At 46.0% G+C, this 21,275-nt stretch overlaps 1 protein-coding gene across 1 annotated transcript; it reads left to right on the top strand.

The window, feature by feature from the left end:
- The first annotated feature begins 11,695 nt into the window (after positions 1 to 11,695).
- On the top strand, positions 11,696 to 21,044 carry LOC118371514 (transcription factor GATA-5-like). Its single transcript, XM_052481606.1, has 7 exons — positions 11,696 to 12,340; positions 12,953 to 13,642; positions 16,572 to 16,741; positions 19,077 to 19,205; positions 20,024 to 20,108; positions 20,437 to 20,567; positions 20,789 to 21,044. The coding sequence occupies exons 2-7, from the start codon at positions 13,114 to 13,116 to the stop codon at positions 20,909 to 20,911; spliced, it is 1,167 nt and encodes a 388-aa protein (XP_052337566.1). The 5' UTR covers positions 11,696 to 12,340; positions 12,953 to 13,113; the 3' UTR covers positions 20,912 to 21,044.
- The last annotated feature ends 231 nt before the right edge of the window (positions 21,045 to 21,275 follow it).

Raw genomic sequence — 21,275 nt, 5'->3', positions numbered from 1 at the left:
CCAAATACTGACAGGGTAACCAGAGACTGACAGGGTAACCAGAGACTGACCTGGGACAGGGTAACCAGAGACTGACAGGGTAACCAGAGACTGCCCTGGTAACCAGAGACTTCCCTGGTAACCAGAGACTGACCGGGTAACCAGAGACTGACCGGGTAACCAGAGACTGACCGGGTAACCAGAGACTGACAGGGTAACCAGAGACTGACAGGGTAACCAGAGACTGACAGGGTAACCAGAGACTGACAGGGTAACCAGAGACTGACAGGGTAACCAGAGACTGACAGGGTAACCAGAGACTGACCGGGTAACCAGAGACTGACAGGGTAACCAGAGACTGACAAGGTAACCAGAGACTGACAGGGTAACCAGAGACTGACAGGGTAACCAGAGACTGACCAGGGTAACCAGAGACTGACAGGGTAACCAGAGACTGACAGGGTAACCAGAGACTGACAGGGTAACCAGAGACTGACAGGGTAACCAGAGACTGACCTGGGACAGGGTAACCAGAGACTGACAGGGTAACCAGAGACTGCCCTGGTAACCAGAGACTTCCCTGGTAACCAGAGACTGACCGGGTAACCAGAGACTGACAGGGTAACCAGAGACTGACCGGGTAACCAGAGACTGACAGGATAACCAGAGACTGACAGGGTAACCAGAGACTGACAGGGTAACCAGAGACTGACCGGGTAACCAGAGACTGACAGGGTAACCAGAGACTGACAAGGTAACCAGAGACTGACAGGGTAACCAGAGACTGACAGGGTAACCAGAGACTGACCAGGGTAACCAGAGACTGACAGGGTAACCAGAGACTGACAGGGTAACCAGAGACTGACAGGGTAACCAAATACTGACAGGGTAACCAGAGACTGACAGGGTAACCAGAGACTGACCTGGGACAGGGTAACCAGAGACTGACAGGGTAACCAGAGACTGCCCTGGTAACCAGAGACTTCCCTGGTAACCAGAGACTGACCGGGTAACCAGAGACTGACAGGGTAACCAGAGACTGACCGGGTAACCAGAGACTGTAACCAGGGTAACCAGAGACTGACAGGGTAACCAGAGACTGACAGGATAACCAGAGACTGACAGGGTAACCAGAGACTGACAGGGTAACCAGAGACTGACAGGGTAACCAGAGACTGACCGGGTAACCAGAGACTGACAGGGTAACCAGAGACTGACAGGGTAACCAGAGACTGACCAGGGTAACCAGAGACTGACCGGGTAACCAGAGACTGACCGGGTAACCAGAGACTGACAGGGTAACCAGAGACTGACAGGATAACCAGAGACTGACAGGGTAACCAGAGACTGACAGGGTAACCAGAGACTGACAGGGTAACCAGAGACTGACAAGGTAACCAGAGACTGCCCTGGTAACCAGGGACTGACCGGGAACAGGGACAGGGTAACCAGAGACTGACAGGGTAACCAGATACTGACAGGGTAACCAGAGACCAGAGACTGACAGGGTAACCAGAGACTGACAGGGTAACCAGAGACTGACCAGACGGACCAGGGACAGGGTAACCAGAGACTGACAGGGTAAAGGATAACCAGAGACTGACCGGGTAACCAGAGACTGACAGGGTAAAGGATAACCAGAGACTGACCGGGTAACCAGAGACTGACAGGGTAACCAGAGACTGACAGGGTAACCAGAGACTGACAGGGTAACCAAATACTGACAGGGTAACCAGAGACTGACAGGGTAACCAGAGACTGACCTGGGACAGGGTAACCAGAGACTGACAGGGTAACCAGAGACTGCCCTGGTAACCAGAGACTTCCCTGGTAACCAGAGACTGACCGGGTAACCAGAGACTGACAGGGTAACCAGAGACTGACCGGGTAACCAGAGACTGACCGGGTAACCAGAGACTGACAGGGTAACCAGAGACTGACAGGGTAACCAGAGACTGACAGGATAACCAGAGACTGACAGGGTAACCAGAGACTGACAGGGTAACCAGAGACTGACCGGGTAACCAGAGACTGACAGGGTAACCAGAGACTGACAAGGTAACCAGAGACTGACAGGGTAACCAGAGACTGACAGGGTAACCAGAGACTGACCAGGGTAACCAGAGACTGACCGGGTAACCAGAGACTGACCGGGTAACCAGAGACTGACAGGGTAACCAGAGACTGACAGGATAACCAGAGACTGACAGGGTAACCAGAGACTGACAGGCTAACCAGAGACTGACCGGGTAACCAGAGACTGACAGGGTAACCAGAGACTGACAAGGTAACCAGAGACTGCCCGGGTAACCAGGGACTGACCGGGAACAGGGACAGGGTAACCAGAGACTGACAGGGTAACCAGATACTGACAGGGTAACCAGAGACCAGAGACTGACAGGGTAACCAGAGACTGACAGGGTAACCAGAGACTGACCAGACGGACCAGGGACAGGGTAACCAGAGACTGACAGGGTAAAGGATAACCAGAGACTGACCGGGTAACCAGAGACTGACCGGGTAACCAGAGACTGGCCGGACTGACCAGGGACAAGGTAACCAGATACTGACAGGGTAACCAGAGACTGACAGGGTAACCAGAGACTGACCTGGGACAGGGTAACCAGAGACTGCCCTGGTAACCAGAGACTGACCGGGAACAGGGTAACCAGAGACTGACCTGGGATGGGGTACCAGAGACTGACAGGATAACCAGAGACTGACCGGACTGACCAGGGACAGGGTACACAGAGACTGACCTGGGACAGGGTACCCAGAGACTGACCTGGGACAGGGTAACCAGAGACTGACCAGACTGACCAGGGACAGGGTAACCAGAGACTGACCTGGGACAGGGTACCCAGAGACTGACCTGGGACAGGGTACCAGAGACTGACAGGGTAACCAGAGACTGACCTGGGACAGGGTAACCAGAGACTGACCGGGGACAGGGTAACAGAGACTGACCTGGGATGGGGTACCAGAGACTGACCTCGGTCAGGGTAACCAGAGACTGACCGGGAACAGGGTAACCAGAGACTGACCGGACTGACCAGGGACAGGGTAACCAGAGACTGACCGGACTGACCAGGGACCGGGTAACCAGAGACTGACAGGGTAACCAGATACTGACCGGGTAACCAGAGACTGACAGGGTAACCAGAGACTGACAGGATAACCAGAGACTGACAGGGTAACCAGAGACTGACAGGGTAACCAGAGACTGACAGGGTAACCAGAGACTGACAAGGTAACCAGAGACTTCCCTGGTAACCAGGGACTGACCGGGAACAGGGACAGGGTAACCAGAGACTGACAGGGTAACCAGATACTGACAGGGTAACCAGAGACCAGAGACTGACAGGGTAACCAGAGACTGACAGGGTAACCAGAGACTGACCTGGGACAGGGTAACCAGAGACTGACAGGGTAACCAGAGACTTCCCTGGTAACCAGAGACTTCCCTGGTAACCAGAGACTGACCGGGTAACCAGAGACTGACAGGGTAACCAGAGACTGACCGGGTAACCAGAGACTGACCGGGTAACCAGAGACTGACAGGGTAACCAGAGACTGACAGGGTAACCAGAGACTGACAGGATAACCAGAGACTGACAGGGTAATCAGAGACTGACAGGGTAACCAGAGACTGACAGGGTAACCAGAGACTGACCGGGTAATCAGAGACTGACAGGGTAACCAGAGACTGACAAGGTAACCAGAGACTGACAGGGTAACCAGAGACTGACAGGGTAACCAGAGACTGACCAGGGTAACCAGAGACTGACCGGGTAACCAGAGACTGACCGGGTAACCAGAGACTGACAGGGTAACCAGAGACTGACAGGATAACCAGAGACTGACAGGGTAACCAGAGACTGACAGGGTAACCAGAGACTGACCGGGTAACCAGAGACTGACAGGGTAACCAGAGACTGACAAGGTAACCAGAGACTGCCCTGGTAACCAGGGACTGACCGGGAACAGGGACAGGGTAACCAGAGACTGACAGGGTAACCAGATACTGACAGGGTAACCAGAGACCAGAGACTGACAGGGTAACCAGAGACTGACAGGGTAACCAGAGACTGACCAGACGGACCAGGGACAGGGTAACCAGAGACTGACAGGGTAAAGGATAACCAGAGACTGACCGGGTAACCAGAGACTGACCGGGTAACCAGAGACTGGCCGGACTGACCAGGGACAAGGTAACCAGATACTGACAGGGTAACCAGAGACTGACAGGGTAACCAGATACTGACCTGGGACAGGGTAACCAGAGTCTGCCCTGGTAACCAGAGACTGACCGGGAACAGGGTAACCAGAGACTGACCTGGGATGGGGTACCAGAGACTGACAGGATAACCAGAGACTGACCGGACTGACCAGGGACAGGGTAACCAGAGACTGACCTGGGACAGGGTACCCAGAGACCCACCTGGGACAGGGTAACCAGAGACTGACCAGACTGACCAGGGACAGGGTAACCAGAGACTGACCTGGGACAGGGTACCCAGAGACTGACCTGGGACAGGGTACCAGAGACTGACAGGGTAACCAGAGACTGACCTGGGACAGGGTAACCAGAGACTGACCGGGGACAGGGTAACAGAGACTGACCTGGGATGGGGTACCAGAGAATGACCTCGGTCAGGGTAACCAGAGACTGACCGGGAACAGGGTAACCAGAGACTGACCGGACTGACCAGGGACAGGGTAACCAGAGACTGACCGGACTGACCAGGGACCGGGTAACCAGAGACTGACAGGGTAACCAGATACTGACCGGGTAACCAGAGACTGACAGGATAACCAGAGACTGACAGGGTAACCAGAGACTGACAGGGTAACCAGAGACTGACAGGGTAACCAGAGACTGACAAGGTAACCAGAGACTTCCCTGGTAACCAGGGACTGACCGGGAACAGGGACAGGGTAACCAGAGACTGACAGGGTAACCAGATACTGACAGGGTAACCAGAGACCAGAGACTGACAGGGTAACCAGAGACTGACAGGGTAACCAGAGACTGACCTGGGACAGGGTAACCAGAGACTGACAGGGTAACCAGAGACTGCCCTGGTAACCAGAGACTTCCCTGGTAACCAGAGACTGACAGGGTAACCAGAGACTGACCGGGTAACCAGAGACTGACAGGGTAACCAGAGACTGACAGGGTAACCAGAGACTGACAAGGTAACCAGAGACTGACAGGGTAACCAGAGACTGACAGGGTAACCAGAGACTGACAGGATAACCAGAGACTGACAGGGTAACCAGAGACTGACAGGGTAACCAGAGACTGACAGGATAACCAGAGACTGACAGGGTAACCAGAGACTGACCGGGTAACCAGAGACTGACAGGGTAACCAGAGACTGACCGGGTAACCAGAGACTGACCGGGTAACCAGAGACTGACAGGGTAACCAGAGACTGACAGGGTAACCAGAGACTGACAGGATAACCAGAGACTGACAGGGTAACCAGAGACTGACAGGGTAACCAGAGACTGACCAGGGTAACCAGAGACTGACCGGGTAACCAGAGACTGACCGGGTAACCAGAGACTGACAGGGTAACCAGAGACTGACAGGATAACCAGAGACTGACAGGGTAACCAGAGACTGACAGGGTAACCAGAGACTGACCGGGTAACCAGAGACTGACAGGGTAACCAGAGACTGACAAGGTAACCAGAGCCTGCCCTGGTAACCAGGGACTGACCGGGAACAGGGACAGGGTAACCAGAGACTGACAGGGTAACCAGATACTGACAGGGTAACCAGAGACCAGAGACTGACAGGGTAACCAGAGACTGACAGGGTAACCAGAGACTGACCAGACGGACCAGGGACAGGGTAACCAGAGACTGACAGGGTAAAGGATAACCAGAGACTGACCGGGTAACCAGAGACTGACCGGGTAACCAGAGACTGGCCGGACTGACCAGGGACAAGGTAACCAGATACTGACAGGGTAACCAGAGACTGACAGGGTAACCAGAGACTGACCTGGGACAGGGTAACCAGAGTCTGCCCTGGTAACCAGAGACTGACCGGGAACAGGGTAACCAGAGACTGACCTGGGATGGGGTACCAGAGACTGACAGGATAACCAGAGACTGACCGGACTGACCAGGGACAGGGTAACCAGAGACTGACCTGGGACAGGGTACCCAGAGACTGACCTGGGACAGGGTAACCAGAGACTGACCAGACTGACCAGGGACAAGGTAACCAGAGACTGACCTGGGACACGGTACCCAGAGACTGACCTGGGACAGGGTACCAGAGACTGACAGGGTAACCAGAGACTGACCGGGGACAGGGTAACAGAGACTGACCTGGGATGGGGTACCAGAGACTGACCTGGGTCAGGGTAACCAGAGACTGACCGGGAACAGGGTAACCAGAGACTGACCGGACTGACCAGGGACAGGGTAACCAGAGACTGACCGGACTGACCAGGGACCGGGTAACCAGAGACTGACAGGGTAACCAGATACTGACCGGGTAACCAGAGACTGACAGGGTAACCAGAGACTGACAGGATAACCAGAGACTGACAGGGTAACCAGAGACTGACAGGGTAACCAGAGATTGACAGGGTAACCAGATACTGACCGGGTAACCAGAGACTTCCCTGGTAACCAGAGACTGACCAGAGTAACCAGAGACTGACAGGATAACCAGAGACTGACAGGGTAACCAGAGACTGACAGGGTAACCAGAGACTGACAGGGTAACCAGAGACTGACAGGGTAACCAGAGACTGACAAGGTAACCAGAGACTGCCCTGGTAACCAGGGACTGACCGGGAACAGGGACAGGGTAACCAGAGACTGACAGGGTAACCAGATACTGACAGGGTAACCAGAGACCAGAGACTGACAGGGTAACCAGAGACTGACAGGGTAACCAGAGTCTGACCAGACGGACCAGGGACAGGGTAACCAGAGACTGACAGGGTAAAGGATAACCAGAGACTGACCGGGTAACCAGAGACTGACCGGGTAACCAGAGACTGGCCGGACTGACCAGGGACAAGGTAACCAGATACTGCTGACAGGGTAAACAGAGACTGACCAGGGACAGGGTAACCAGAGACTGACCTGGGACAGGGTACCAGAGACTGACCTGGGACAGGGTAACCAGAGACTGACCTGGGATGGGGTACCAGAGACTGACCTGGGACAGGGTAACCAGAGACTGACCGGACTGACCAGGGACAGGGTAACCTGAGACTGACCGGGGATGGGGTAGATCGAGTGCTCTCGGGTCCTCACGGACCCGTTTGGAGCAGCGTGATGGACTGTATAATGAGGCTCGCGCGGAGCAGGCCTCACGAGGCACCTCATTCATAAGAGTCGTATCAGCCTCTCTAGTGTGAGAGGAGATTTACACAGCGCACTAACCCGCCCGTTTGGTTGCCGGTGAAATATTATGATTATGACAGCCGCAGGGTGAAGAATAATTGAAGGGGAAAAGGGGCATGTAGGTTCAAGGTTCGCTATAGGGTCGCAGTAACAATTGTCATCTTATCCGATTTATTTGATGACGTAATGTTCTACTGCAAGAGTTCTACTCACTGTAAATAATAAAGACCAGTCGCTCTGGATAAGAGCGTCTGCTAAATGACTTAAATGTAATGTAATGTTTTAAAAGTACGACTTCATCGTATCTTGTCGTTTAGGTATTTTCTTGTATATTGTTGAATTTCAACAAAAACTCTCGAAATTGAGGAATCAATATTATCTGCTTGGCATCGTAATGGTTGCCTGTGTGATTAGGCTTGTAATGAGAATTGGCCTGCTTTTATCTAATCAACATGTCCAATCACATTTGTTATAAATCGTTAAGGAGAATAGTTTATGAAGAGATAAAATATGAATTTGGTTAGCTGAAAGTGACACCCACGAAAATGTACACTTGTCCTGAAATGTATCATTTGTTTTGTCAATTGAACAAATAAATAGAAAGGAAATGATGAGGGGAGTTGTTGTGTTGTTTATTCCTACAATAAATGTATATTTATATTTTTTAAATAACTTTTATCCATTATTTCTTATATGCTTCTGTCAGAAGTAGTAGCCTAAAAGCAATTCCGTTAACGATGTGAAATGTATTCATACTTTTGGGGTTACAAGTATAGCCTAACTCAGATTACGTTTTTCTAGCTGGAGAAGTCAAATGGTTTATATTTTGACTCACAAAAATTAGATTTTCTGTACGGAATACTGATTTGGTCATTTAGAATAGACGCGTTATAAAATAGGCCTATTACCTGATGAAATATATAAATGTGTCTATTTTTTTTATTTTACCTAGGCAAGTCAGTTAAGAACAATTTCTTAATTTCAATGACGGCCTAGGAACAGTGGGTTAACTGCCTGTTCAGGGGTAGAACGACAGATTTGTACCTTGTCAGCTCGGAGGTTTGAACTTGCAACCTTCCGGTTACTAGTCCAACGCTCTAACCACTAGGATACCCTGCCGCCCTGTCATCAGCAGTCGTGATAATTGATACAACAATCAAGCACAATCACACTGTCTTGCATGCTATTACACGCGACCATTTACAGTTAATATCACACATTGCAGCATGTTTTCGTTAATATGTCATGCGATGCATTGACGAGTCTGTCTCAAGAGTATCACAATTACACACCCTTTGTTCAAACCATTGATAGGTGTTATTTTTCAGATGAACTCTTTCTTTATCATTTCTGGTGGATAGAGCTCCTTCCGAACTAAAATTAAATCGAATATAAATGAGCAATGAACATTGTTTTCCATAGTCGAAATACCATGAATTGAAGAAAAAAAACACCACACATACTTGCTATACTATTCTACCTCGTTTTCCAGAGTCAACCTGATGACAGGCATTCAGTGAAATCTCCAAAATGTTGACAGACTGACCTGTTTTAACACTGATTGGTGGCGAATTCGTCACCTGGATCACATGCTCAGAGTAAAGGTCTATTCTATGAGTCTCTACGTCGGCTACACATATTACTGTAATGTAAACTTGGATACTTGCTTCGTCTCTACCTCCGAAAGTGACGCACGACGCTCGTCCAGACAGTTGCCCCCCTTTGACGCAGAACGGTGTAAACAGAATTGTCTCATTGAGCCAACACTCCTACAGTATAACTGGTAATAGCATAGCAATTTTTTTTAAACAGCTGAAATGTATAGACATTTTCCTAATATTTGAGACTTGGATTATTTAGTGTATACCTTAAATTGCCGTAGCAGTCTGTTACATTGTGACATTATTGCCGTAACAGTCTGTTACATTGTGACATTATTGCCGTAACAGTCTGTTACATTGTGACATTATTGCCGTAACAGTCTGTTACATTGTGACATAATTTCCGTAACAGTCTGTTACATTGTGACATTATTGCCGTAACAGTCTGTTACATTGTGACATAATTTCCGTAACAGTCTGTTACATTGTGACATTATTGCCGTAACATTCTGTTACATTGTGACATTATTGCCGTAACAGTCTGTTACATTGTGGGAGCACATCCCACTAAGTTAAATGTAGATAATAAAATAGGATATGATTTTTATTTACAACAATGTGTGGTGATTTTAAAGGTGGCACCACAGGTCCCAGAGTGGGGGAAGGGTATTGTTTTCCTGAGGCTAGGGGTTTTTTCCTGATATAGTAGTAGGCTAATCTAAGCAACTCCGGGCACTCGTTGAGGCGGGTATGGTTTCCATATAAAACAGCTCGTTGTGGTGAGTTCACTTATAACCAGTAGCAATTTCAGTAGCAATTTGCTTGTACCACTTTTAATTATTTGCATTATAGTGATAAAATTAAGCCTGGTTGTAAGGTAGGCCTAATGTACTTTTATATTCGAATGGAAGGACTAATCCTTAATGTTGTGTTACAAATGTTACAACAAGACGGGAAAATAAACCCTTTGATTGTCTGTACATGCATGCTTGTGAATTGTTGCATTATTGAATAGTGTAATATGTTCTAGAATAACAGTTTTTGTTATTGTTAAATAGTTTGTGCTTACTGGCTAGTGGCCACTGAAACGTACGTTAAACGTGAGCTGCGGATCAGCAATGTTGCGTTGCCAGCCACAACAAAAGACAAGTATGTCATTTTAATTGAAAAGTAAAATGACGTTTTGCCACCCCGCTCATCACGCTCCTTCATATCTCGTAGTGTGAATATGGCCTATGATGACAGACATTCAGACCACCAAAACCCATCCGAAAATTAAAAGACGACTGTAGAAAATGAACGAAGTGATTCAAGTCACAGGTCGTCGGTGATAAAAGAAAATACACGTATTGAGTAGAAGACGGACATAGCGCGTTCCCTGATTGTCTCCTATGAGACGATAGTTTAGAACGTCATCGTTTTACACCTCGTTATCACCAGCGACTGCGATCAGCTGTTTCGAAGAGCAAACATTGAGACGAAACACAAGACGGGGAAAAACAGAAACAATCTGGTTCAGAAAATATATCTCATTTTCACAAGGACCAACATTTTTTTTTTTTTTTTTACACAAAAGTAAAACAGAACGTGATGTAAATTATCGGGATTTATTTGTTGTTCTTGTTGTTGTTGTACAAACCTGAGCAGGTAGCCTAGTGGTTAGATCGTTGGGCCAGTAACCGAAAGTTTGCAAGATAAAAATCTTTCGTTCTGCCCCAGAACAAGGCAGTTAACCCACTGCTCCTAGGCCGTCGATGAAAATAAGAATTTGTTCATAACTGACTTGCCTAGTTAAATAATATATGCTATTGCCTCGCCGTCATTCACCAGGCCTATATATGAATTATAGTCTACGGATAAGTGTGAAGGTATCGAAATACTGCTATTATACTTGTAATACCACTCCAACTACAACTAGACTAACTCTAAGGTTAGCGTACGACTAATAATACTCCTCATAGTAACAACTGATTGATTTATTTATTTTAGTTCCGTGTCATACACCAATTGGTGCACAGCCCACGTGGGCTTATAAGACCCTATTTCTTGAAGTGTCGTGTGCACAAAACACAGATCAAATTAACATTTGACAATGTAATAATTGAATCATAATCACGGCAAGTACAGCAACCATTTTGTCACATTATACAAGCAATACATAATAACATAAGCACAGCATGATAACAATGTAATTATCATATTTAGCCCATTTTAAGGACAGTTTTATTATCCTTGGTAATGAAAGTTACAGTGAGATACCGGGATGCTAGTGACAGTATTTGTTAGACTGCCTTAAGGTATTAGGACTACTGATAACCGTCATAATCATAACAATAATAATTTCAGAATATAGACAACTTTTTCTTGTGGAGGTGGAGTCAATCGTTAATTAATAATTAAAGAATTAAAGTATTTATAATAATGAAACTATAATTAAAGTGATAATTGTTCTATCATCATGCCAAATCATTGGTCGTATCTCTTATCGCCTCGTTGTTGTTTTTTTTATAGAGATCTCTTTCTCATATCTGGTCATAAAAAAAACAAGCATAACTTTCTCTCTCAGAGGAGACATTATTTGTACAGCAAGCTCTGATTTAGTTTATGTATGGCTCGTTTCAAACACACGGCGTTGGTTGAATGATGACCAATCTAAAAAGGAGATGTGCTGCGTAAATTTGACCGGTGTTGATCTATCTTTGTTGTATAAAAAAATAGCCAAGCCTAAAGTGTCTGTTTTATTTCTCGGTGTTTTATTATCATTTTTATTTGTTGTCCGTTAGTTACTAGACTGCACCGTCACGATTCATATATAGGAAAACAATAGAAGTATCAAATCATTCATTGGGTTGAATCATTTTAAAACAACCTTAACATTTCAGAAGGAACTGTAACAATTTCGTGAATCTTTCAATTTTAACTTACGTTGATTGTAAAAAATAAAGCACAGAAAATTCCGCAAAAGTGTGTCTCTTCTTCAGATCCGATGAATTAAAGCTGGTCTTACGCGTGCCCCCTCTGCCCCTCTCCTCCTCCAACTTCTGAGTCCAACATTGTGCGTCACGTGGTCTAGCCCGTACAAATAACTCCCAGAAAAATTTTCCAGCGGAGAACTAATCGGAGCTCTATTATATCAGCAATTATCAGCGACGTTAACTATCTTCAGCTACAAAGAAGTGAAAGAGAGAGAAGCTTTAGACCATCCGGGAAGTAAGATTTTTTTCCCCTCGTAAACTTTTCCTCACAAAGGATATTTTGGACATCTTTGTGGGAGCTTCAGTCACTTTCGTTGAGTCTATCTGCGTGAACAAGTTTGCACAAAGCGCTGCTGAACCTGCTCCTCTGGAAAACAGACTTTATCACCCAACCGTTCTTATCTGGTAAGATAATACAAAAATTGTTGGATGAAATTGTATTCCTCCTGTACACACTGCTATCAACGTTTTATCTGTTTCACTTTACTATTGATAGAAATATATACATCCCAGATATGTCTCGCCTATCTATTGTGGTGTTTGATTAGGGTCCTGTTATAATTTAATTACAAAGTGCAAGACGAGATCCTCTGGTTGGCTGGGATGGCTGATAATTTGTTATATCTACACGTAAAGACATGGGAAACCATTCTTCTCCTGTTAATCCATTACATGTCAATAAGAGTGATACAAATAATATATTACTCTTGTTGTTCAATGTTGATCAATTTGTTTTCTATTTTTCATTGTATTTCTAAAGCCTAACTATTGCGATTTACACCGGGTTAGTTTAGGCATAATTCGTGATATTGTCCACAGATTTACCTAAATAATACCGAAAGTTATTTTACAGGGAAAGGAGCGTATTTTACAAGAGATGACGATAATAGATATAGAACAGGCTATGTCCCAGGTCTAACTGTAGCTGGGCGATGTTTATTCTGTAATTAGTGCTATGGGTTCCATCTCTCCACTACAGGACACTTTTGGTGATTTTGGTATTTTCCTTTCATACAGGAACGGATATATTTGCTTATTATCCCGCGAACTGGATAACGAAACATCGCTGACGACTCAAGGTGTCCTAGGAGCTGCGTGAAAGCGTCTTTACTTGACCCACTTTGTCCCAGGAGTCAAAACCCATATTCTTCCAAATAGGACGAGTATACGGTGTAAAAATGTACCAAAGCCTTGCTATGTCATCCAACCAGTCCCCATACGCACACGATGCAGGGAACTATATGCACCCTTCGGCGAGTTCCCCAGTCTACGTGCCCACTACGAGGGTGCCTGCTATGCTGCAATCCATGCCGTACTTGCCGACATGCGAGTCCGCCCATCAGTCTCACGGCCTCGGCGGGCATCACGGATGGTCTCAGTCTGGCACAGACAGTTCATCTTTCATTCCGGGCAGCCCCCATCATCCTCCCGGGTTTTCCTACTCTCACAGCCCGCCAGTAAGCAGCAGTAACGGCAGGGACACAGCTTACCAGAACCAGCTAGTGCTTAGTAACGGCGGTCGGGTTGACCACTATGGCAGCACTTTAGTGCGGTCAGTTGGAGGATCATACTCAAGTCCCTACGCGTATATGAGCCCGGAGATGGCGACCTCTTGGACACCTGGGCACTTTGAGAGCGGCATGATCTTCAGGGACGGCGGTCTTCAGGGACGGCAAGGTTGCCTGTCTGGGAGAAGGTCCAGTTTAGGTATGTAAACAGTATTTGATTATTGTCTTACATTTGCTCTTTAACAGAAGGGAATTTGTCATATCAAATCATGTGATCCTATGTAATAATGTCACGCTTGTGTTTGTGTAATTGGCGAAGGCCACGAAAGAATATATAGCACATGATGGACAGAAAGGAACATAATTAAATGTATATCCCAGGTCTAGTAACCCTGTAATGGCATATCGGCCTCGAAATAGTTTAGTGGCAGACAAAATATGTAGACCTATATTTTGATCAATATTAATACGATTTGAATAAGATTAAAAGTTGCGGATAATTCACAATTGAATGGAAAAAACTGTTTTTGTAACAGTTATTTTTCCGGTTTATACCTTTTGCTAATGAGGCTATTCGTTTGTGTGTCTGTGAAGGCGTACAGAGGCCGGTGCTCTGATCTCACAATTTATAGCCGTGTTTTCTCTGAAGGTATTTTTGGATGCGATTGAGAAGTCCCATTGTATGTGGTCAATTCTCCCATCGATTGTACTCAGTCACTGTGATTCAATCAACCTTCAAAAAAGACAAATCTTTCCCAGCTTTCACAAATACACGTTCTTTAAAAGAGAGGTTGCTAAAAAAAACAGTTCATTGAGGTGCTAATTGAATCCCCACCAACAGTCCGTTTCCTTTTCGAGTGTTTTGATGATCAATACATACTCACTAGTGGAAACCTAGAAACCGTTCAATTGTCACCTTGATCAGACACAACGACCTATTTGGAAATGGCTCTAAGATAAACGTTTAGTAAGCAGTCAACACCGTCCTTTGATGGTCGAAAATCCAGAATGTTCTGATGTGGTATTTTCACCTGTTGCATGAATAAAAGGACGTAGTTCATTTCTAGGCCATAGCCCATTCAGTGTTAATAACAATACACACTATAGCTTTCTTTATATTACTTCGTTTCACATCAAACAGGAACGAATTTTCATCCTGGTGAAAATATTACGTGATTTTTATTTTATTTTGGATCCACGGTTATTCGATTTGCTATAACTTGTTGAATCTAAACGATAAGTGTGTGTATGTGTTTGTGTCTGTTTGTGTGTGTGTGTGTGTGTGTGTGTGTGTGAACAGTGGGTTTAGATATCTACCCCAAGTATGGCTCACTTGACTGTGTTGCCGATATTTTCGATATGGCACTTTGATATTTCATGGCACATTTAGGCATGAGGAAAATAAGACATTTAGCATGATAAAAACAATCATTAGCGTTACTTTTCTCTATTGTTATTATTGTTATCAATGTTACTGTTGTTGTTTTTATCTATTTATGCTAATTCAATATGTGAATAAAGAATTCAAGCGATTAATTGTAGGAGGCCGTCGAGTGTCAGTAGCTTGAATGATATGGGGACCCCTTGATCCGTAACACTGATAGAACCTCATTAACATTCCACCGTCTGCGCCCGGTGCCCCGCCAGCAAGCCGCCCTAATAGATACGTCTATGACCCTCTCTCCATATTGATACATTCGGTTTAGTTCTCTTTACATCACTAGAGGGCTTTAAATTCCTCTTGAACGAGCTAAGGGGGGGGGGGGCATTTATCAGGTGTTGGCGCTTTATGTCCACAATATGGGTTTACAAACATCAACGATGCTGGCTTGTTCTGTCCACCAATATGTGTTTACAAACATCAACGATGCTGGCTTGTTCTGTCCACCAATATGTGTTTACAAACATAAACGATGCTGGAACATTCTGTCCACTGATATGTGTTAACAAACATCAATGATGCTGGCGTGTTCTGTCCACTGATATGTGTTAACAAACATCAACGATGCTGGAACATTCTGTCCCTGATATGTGTTAACAAACATCAACGATGCTGGCGTGTTCTGTCTACTGATATGTGTTAACAAACATCAACGATGCTGGCTTGTTCTGTCCACTGATATGTGTTTACAAACATCAACGATGCTGGAACATTCTGTCCCTGATATGTGTTAACAAACATCAACGATGCTGGCGTGTTCTGTCTACTGATATGTGTTAACAAACATCAACGATGCTGGAACATTCTGTCCCTGATATGTGTTAACAAACATCAACGATGCTGGCATGTTCTGTCTACTGATATGTGTTAACAAACATCAACGATGCTGGCGTGTTCTGTCTACTGATATGTGTTAACAAACATCAACGATGCTGGCGTGTTCTGTCTACTGATATGTGTTAACAAACATCAACGATGCTGGCATGTTCTGTCTACTGATATGTGTTAACAAACATCAACGATGCTGGCGTGTTCTGTCTACTGATATGTGTTAACAAACATCAACGATGCTGGCATGTTCTGTCTACTGATATGTGTTAACAAACATCAACGATGCTGGCATGTTCTGTCTACTGATATGTGTTAACAAACATCAACGATGCTGGAACATTCTGTCTACTGATATGTGTTAACAAACATCAACGATGCTGGCATGTTCTGTCTACTGATATGTGTTAACAAACATCAACGATGCTGGAACATTCTGTCCCTGATATGTGTTAATAAACATCAACGATGTCTTAACTTATGTCCTTCATGTCTGGATTCATGATTTATTTTACATGATTTCAATATATCCAAAAAATACAAAACCTACCAAGGAACAACATTTCTACCCAATATACAAATAGGCACACATTTAGCACTTGCAAACACAATATGCCTACATTGTATGCCATAGTCTATAAACTCTCATTTTACTAAAGTATCTTGGAAATAATATTATGTCCAAATTTACAGAATAATGCAATTTAACTCAAGGTGATGATGATGGGTATTTTCATAGCTAGTTTCAGCTCTGTTCATGTTTTTCATCATGTGACACAGCCTACATTACAACCAACCCAACACCACCTAGGCTACAGATAATATTAAAACTCTATAATTTGTCTACGTCATACTACAGACATGTCAGAGGAGTTCCCAGGAGAGGGGCGCGAGTGCGTAAACTGCGGCTCCATCTCCACTCCTCTGTGGCGGCGGGATGGTACCGGGCACTACCTCTGCAATGCCTGCGGACTGTACCACAAGATGAACGGAATCAACAGACCACTGATCAAACCCCAGAAACGCCTGGTAAGCACCATTGCGTTATTTGTATGTTCATAAAAATGTATGAACATAACGTAACTTCTAAGTAGGTTTCCTCCTAGGTTCCTCCTACCTTCTAAGTAGGTTTCCTCCTTGGTTCCTCCTACCTTCTAAGTAGGTTTCCTCCTTGGTTCCTCCTACCTTCTAAGTAGGTTTCCTCCTTGGTTCCTCCTACCTTCTAAGTAGGTTTCCTCCTTGGTTCCTCCTACCTTCTAAGTAGGTTTCCTCCTTGGTTCCTTCTACCTTCTAAGTAGGTTTCCTCCTTGGTTCCTCCTACCTTCTAAGTAGGTTTCCTCCTTGGTTCCTCCTACATTCTAAGTAGGTTTCCTCCTTGGTTCCTCCTACATTCTAAGTAGGTTTCCTCCTTGGTTCCTCCTACATTCTAAGTAGGTTTCCTCCTTGGTTCCTCCTACCTTCTAAGTAGGTTTCCTCCTTGGTTCCTTCTACCTTCTAAGTAGGTTTCCTCCTTGGTTCCTCCTACCTTCTAAGTAGGTTTCCTCCTTGGTTCCTCCTACATTCTAAGTAGATTTCCTCCTTGGTTCCTCCTACCTTCTAAGCGAGTTTTTCCAGGTCTGTGTGCTTCTGCCGCTGCATTGCTTGCTCTTAGGAGTTTTAGGCTGGGTTTCTGTGTAGCACTTTGTGACAAAACTGCTGATGTAAGAAGGGATTTATAAAATACATTTGATTGATTGATTGAATTTGTCTTAGATGCATCTTATTGATTTGGCTTATTATTCACATATACCATATAAACTACAATAGTCAATGTGGACTTCAATATGGACGTTTAAGAATATTCTGGTCACTAAATGTATTGATTTGGCTTATTATTCACATATACCATATAAACTACAATAGTCAATGTGGACTTCAATATGGACGTTTAAGAATATTCTGGTCACTAAATGTATTGATTTGGCTTATTATTCACATATACCATATAAACTACAATAGTCAATGTGGACTTCAATATGGACGTTTAAGAATATTCTGGTCACTAAATGTATTGATTTGGCTTATTATTCACATATACCATATAAACTACAATAGTCAATGTGGACTTCAATATGGACGTTTAAGAATATTCTGGTCACTAAATGTATTGATTTGGCTTATTATTCACATATACCATATAAACTACAATAGTCAATGTGGACTTCAATATGGACGTTTAAGAATATTCTGGTCACTAAATGTATTGATTTGGCTTCGAGAAAAACCGTCTTAGGCAGATAATACTTTCTTCTAGGTCCAAACCGTTAACTCAGGTATTGGACGAAAAAGAGTGTGAGGCAGACCACAGAGTGCCAGTCTGTTCCATCAGAAGGTCAGTGTAGTAGACTGAGAGAAAGAGGCCTGTCTTATTCCCAGGCAGGAACCAGCCTCTCAGAGCCAGCAGCTGCTGTGAATTACCATGGCCAGTTCAGCTCAGCTCAGTTCAGCTCTGCCTGGCCTGTTTTTGTTTGTCCTTCAGTGACCTTGCCCATGGGTTGTCTGTTTTTATTTGGTTTTCAGTGACCTTGCCCATGGGTTGTCTGTTTTTATTTGGGTTTCAGTGACCTTGCCCATGGGTTGTCTGTTTTTATTTGTCCTTCAGTGACCTTGCCCATGGGTTGTCTGTTTTTATTTGTCCTTCAGTGACCTTGCCCATGGGTTGTCTGTTTTTATTTGTCCTTCAGTGACCTTGCCCATGGGTTGTCTGTTTTTATTTGTCCTTCAGTGACCTTGCCCATGGGTTGTCTGTTTTTATTTGTCCTTCAGTGACCTTGCCCTTGGGTTGTCTGTTTTTAGCCAGATCTGTACTAGGCGAGAGAACAAAAACAAACTATTGTGTGTTTCTGCAGAGAAATCTCACTTGTGTTCAATAACAAGCTGATAGATAGAGAGACGAGGTTCGGCCAGGAGTGCTTATGGCTCAGCCCAGTGTGAAACATTTCTCATGTCTTTAGCAGCACACTACATGTTTGGTCTCATCATGGATACTATGGAGGCACCGTGTGCATACAACGCACTTCACTTACAGCGAAGGGGTAGTCCCCCCCCCCCCCAAAAAAATAGACCACATCTTATAATAAACAACTATAAATACCATTATACAACCATGGAGTCCATGGAGTCAGCAACGCAATATTTTTTGGGGGGGAGGGCTGAACGATCCTTTTAAGGCGCTCGTTCCCAACACCTGTCATACAATCCACCAGGGGCCGACTGGCCATCTAACACTAAACCTACACTTGTCATTTTCAGCTGGTCTTGTTCTTGGTCCAATTATCTGTCAGTATAATGCTTTGAGTTGACAGCTTGTCTTCTCCATGTGTAGCAGACCACATCTCGCCGGGTCGGCCTGTGCTGCACTAACTGTCACACCAGCACCACCACGCTGTGGCGGCGCAGTGCAGAGGGAGAGCCTGTCTGCAACGCCTGTGGCCTCTACATGAAACTACATGGGGTAGGCAAAACACATACACCACACACACACACACACACACACACACACACACACACACACACACACACACACACACACACACACACACACACACACACACACACACACACACACACACACACACACACACACACACACACACACACACACACACACACACACACACACACAATTCCCATATACCCTACTCTATGTAATGTACACATCATTTGTGTTGGAGAAAAACCTGTCTAAAATGCTGCTGTAATAACCAACCCTTAGCAGCCTGGCAGTGCAGTGTGGGTCACATAACTAACCCTTAGCAGCCTGGCAGTGCAGTGGGGTCACATAACTAACCCGTAGCAGCCTGGCAGTGCAGTGTGGGTCACATAACTAACCCCTTGCAGCCTGGCAGTGCAGTGTGGGTCACATAACCAACCCTTAGCAGCCTGGCAGTGCAGTGTGGGTCACATAACTAACCCCTAGCAGCCTAACAGTGCAGTGTGGGTCACATAACTAACCCCTAGCAGCCTGGCAGTGCAGTGTGGGTCACATAACTAACCCCTAGCAGCCTTGCAGTGCAGTGTGGGCAGCATATTATTTGAGTGAAAGCTTACCAAGGTCATCATGGTTTTTGTTATGAAAAGAGACAGGTGGGAAGAAGGAGTCATTGAGTGTGTTTTTTGTATCTTGGATCTAAATTCTTGTCTCCTCCTCCTCCTCCTCCTCCTCCTCCTCCTCCTCCTCCTCCCTCCTCCTCCTCCTCCTCCTCCTCCTCCTCCTCCTCCTCCTCCTCGTCCTCCTCCTCCTCCTCCTCCTCCTCCTCCTCCTCCTCTCAGATACCCAGACCAATGGCCATGAAGAAGGAAAGCATTCAGACAAGGAAACGGAAACCTAAGATGCCGAAGTCCAAAACCTCAACAGGTGAGAATGAAGAACGGAAGGAGGGAGAATGTGTGTCAGAATTTAGTCAGGTTGATGGAAATGTTCATCTGTGTGTAAGAGAGACTCACTGTCACTCACTCACTGTCACTCACTCACCGTCACTCACTCACCCTCACTCACTCACTGTCACTCACTCACTCACTCACTCACTCACTCACTCACTCACTCACTCACTCACTCACTCACTCACTCACTCACTCACTGTCACTCACCGTCACTCACTCACTCACTGTCACTCACTCACCGTCACTCACTCACCATCACTCACACACCGTCACTCACTCACCCATCTGTCTGTGTTCTTCAGGAGGGTCGTCAGCATCGGGCACCAACTCCTCGTTCTCCCTGTCTGTCTCAGAACATGCCTCTACTATAAAGTGTGAACCCAACATGGTCCCCTCCCCCCACGCCAGACAGGCCGTAGCCTCTATGTCCCAGGTAAGCCCTCTGTATTCTAGGATCCTTTCATTGCTGCAGTACTATCTTCAATGAATACCATGTGATATGATTTCAATGTTCACTGCCAGAATATTCTATGGCAGTCATGAGAATTCCCTATTTTTATGTTCACTTAATTATTTTGCCCACGTAAGATCCTAGTTCCTAGGCTTTAGTATTATGGTGCTCTGTCGTTTACATATCTAATTCTTTCTCTGAAGGCTTCGTCACATCTGGACAGTGCAGGAGCAGGACATGTGGACATCAAGTATGAGGACTGCCCCTTCACTCCTGCGTCTATCTCCACACAGAACTCCTGGTGTACTGCTCTGTCTCAGGCATGAGCTGACTCGACCACAGTTCAAGGGCCTTGTACCTGGGCCTGGGCCTGGGCCTGGACCTGGACCTGGACCTGGACCTGGACCTGGGCCTGGGCCTGGACCTGGACCTGGACCTGGACCTGGGCCTGGACCTGGGCCTGGGCCTGGACCTGGGCCTGGACCTGGACCTGGACCTGGACCTGGACCTGGACCTGGACCTGGACCTGGACCTGGACCTGGACCTGGACCTGGACCTGGACCTGGACCCAGCTTAGCTCAGCTCACTGTGGATGATATAGACTTGTGAAGAGAACTACCTGTTATTGACTAACTCTTTCTTTTCCGTGGATGGAGGAACGGAGAAACAGAAGGAAGCGACGGCAATCAA

This window comes from Oncorhynchus keta, chromosome 27 (assembly GCF_023373465.1).
Source record: "Oncorhynchus keta strain PuntledgeMale-10-30-2019 chromosome 27, Oket_V2, whole genome shotgun sequence".
NCBI lineage: Eukaryota > Metazoa > Chordata > Actinopteri > Salmoniformes > Salmonidae > Oncorhynchus > Oncorhynchus keta.
The sequence above is the reverse complement of the archived record's forward strand: the minus strand, read 5'-3'. Positions and strand labels throughout refer to the sequence as shown.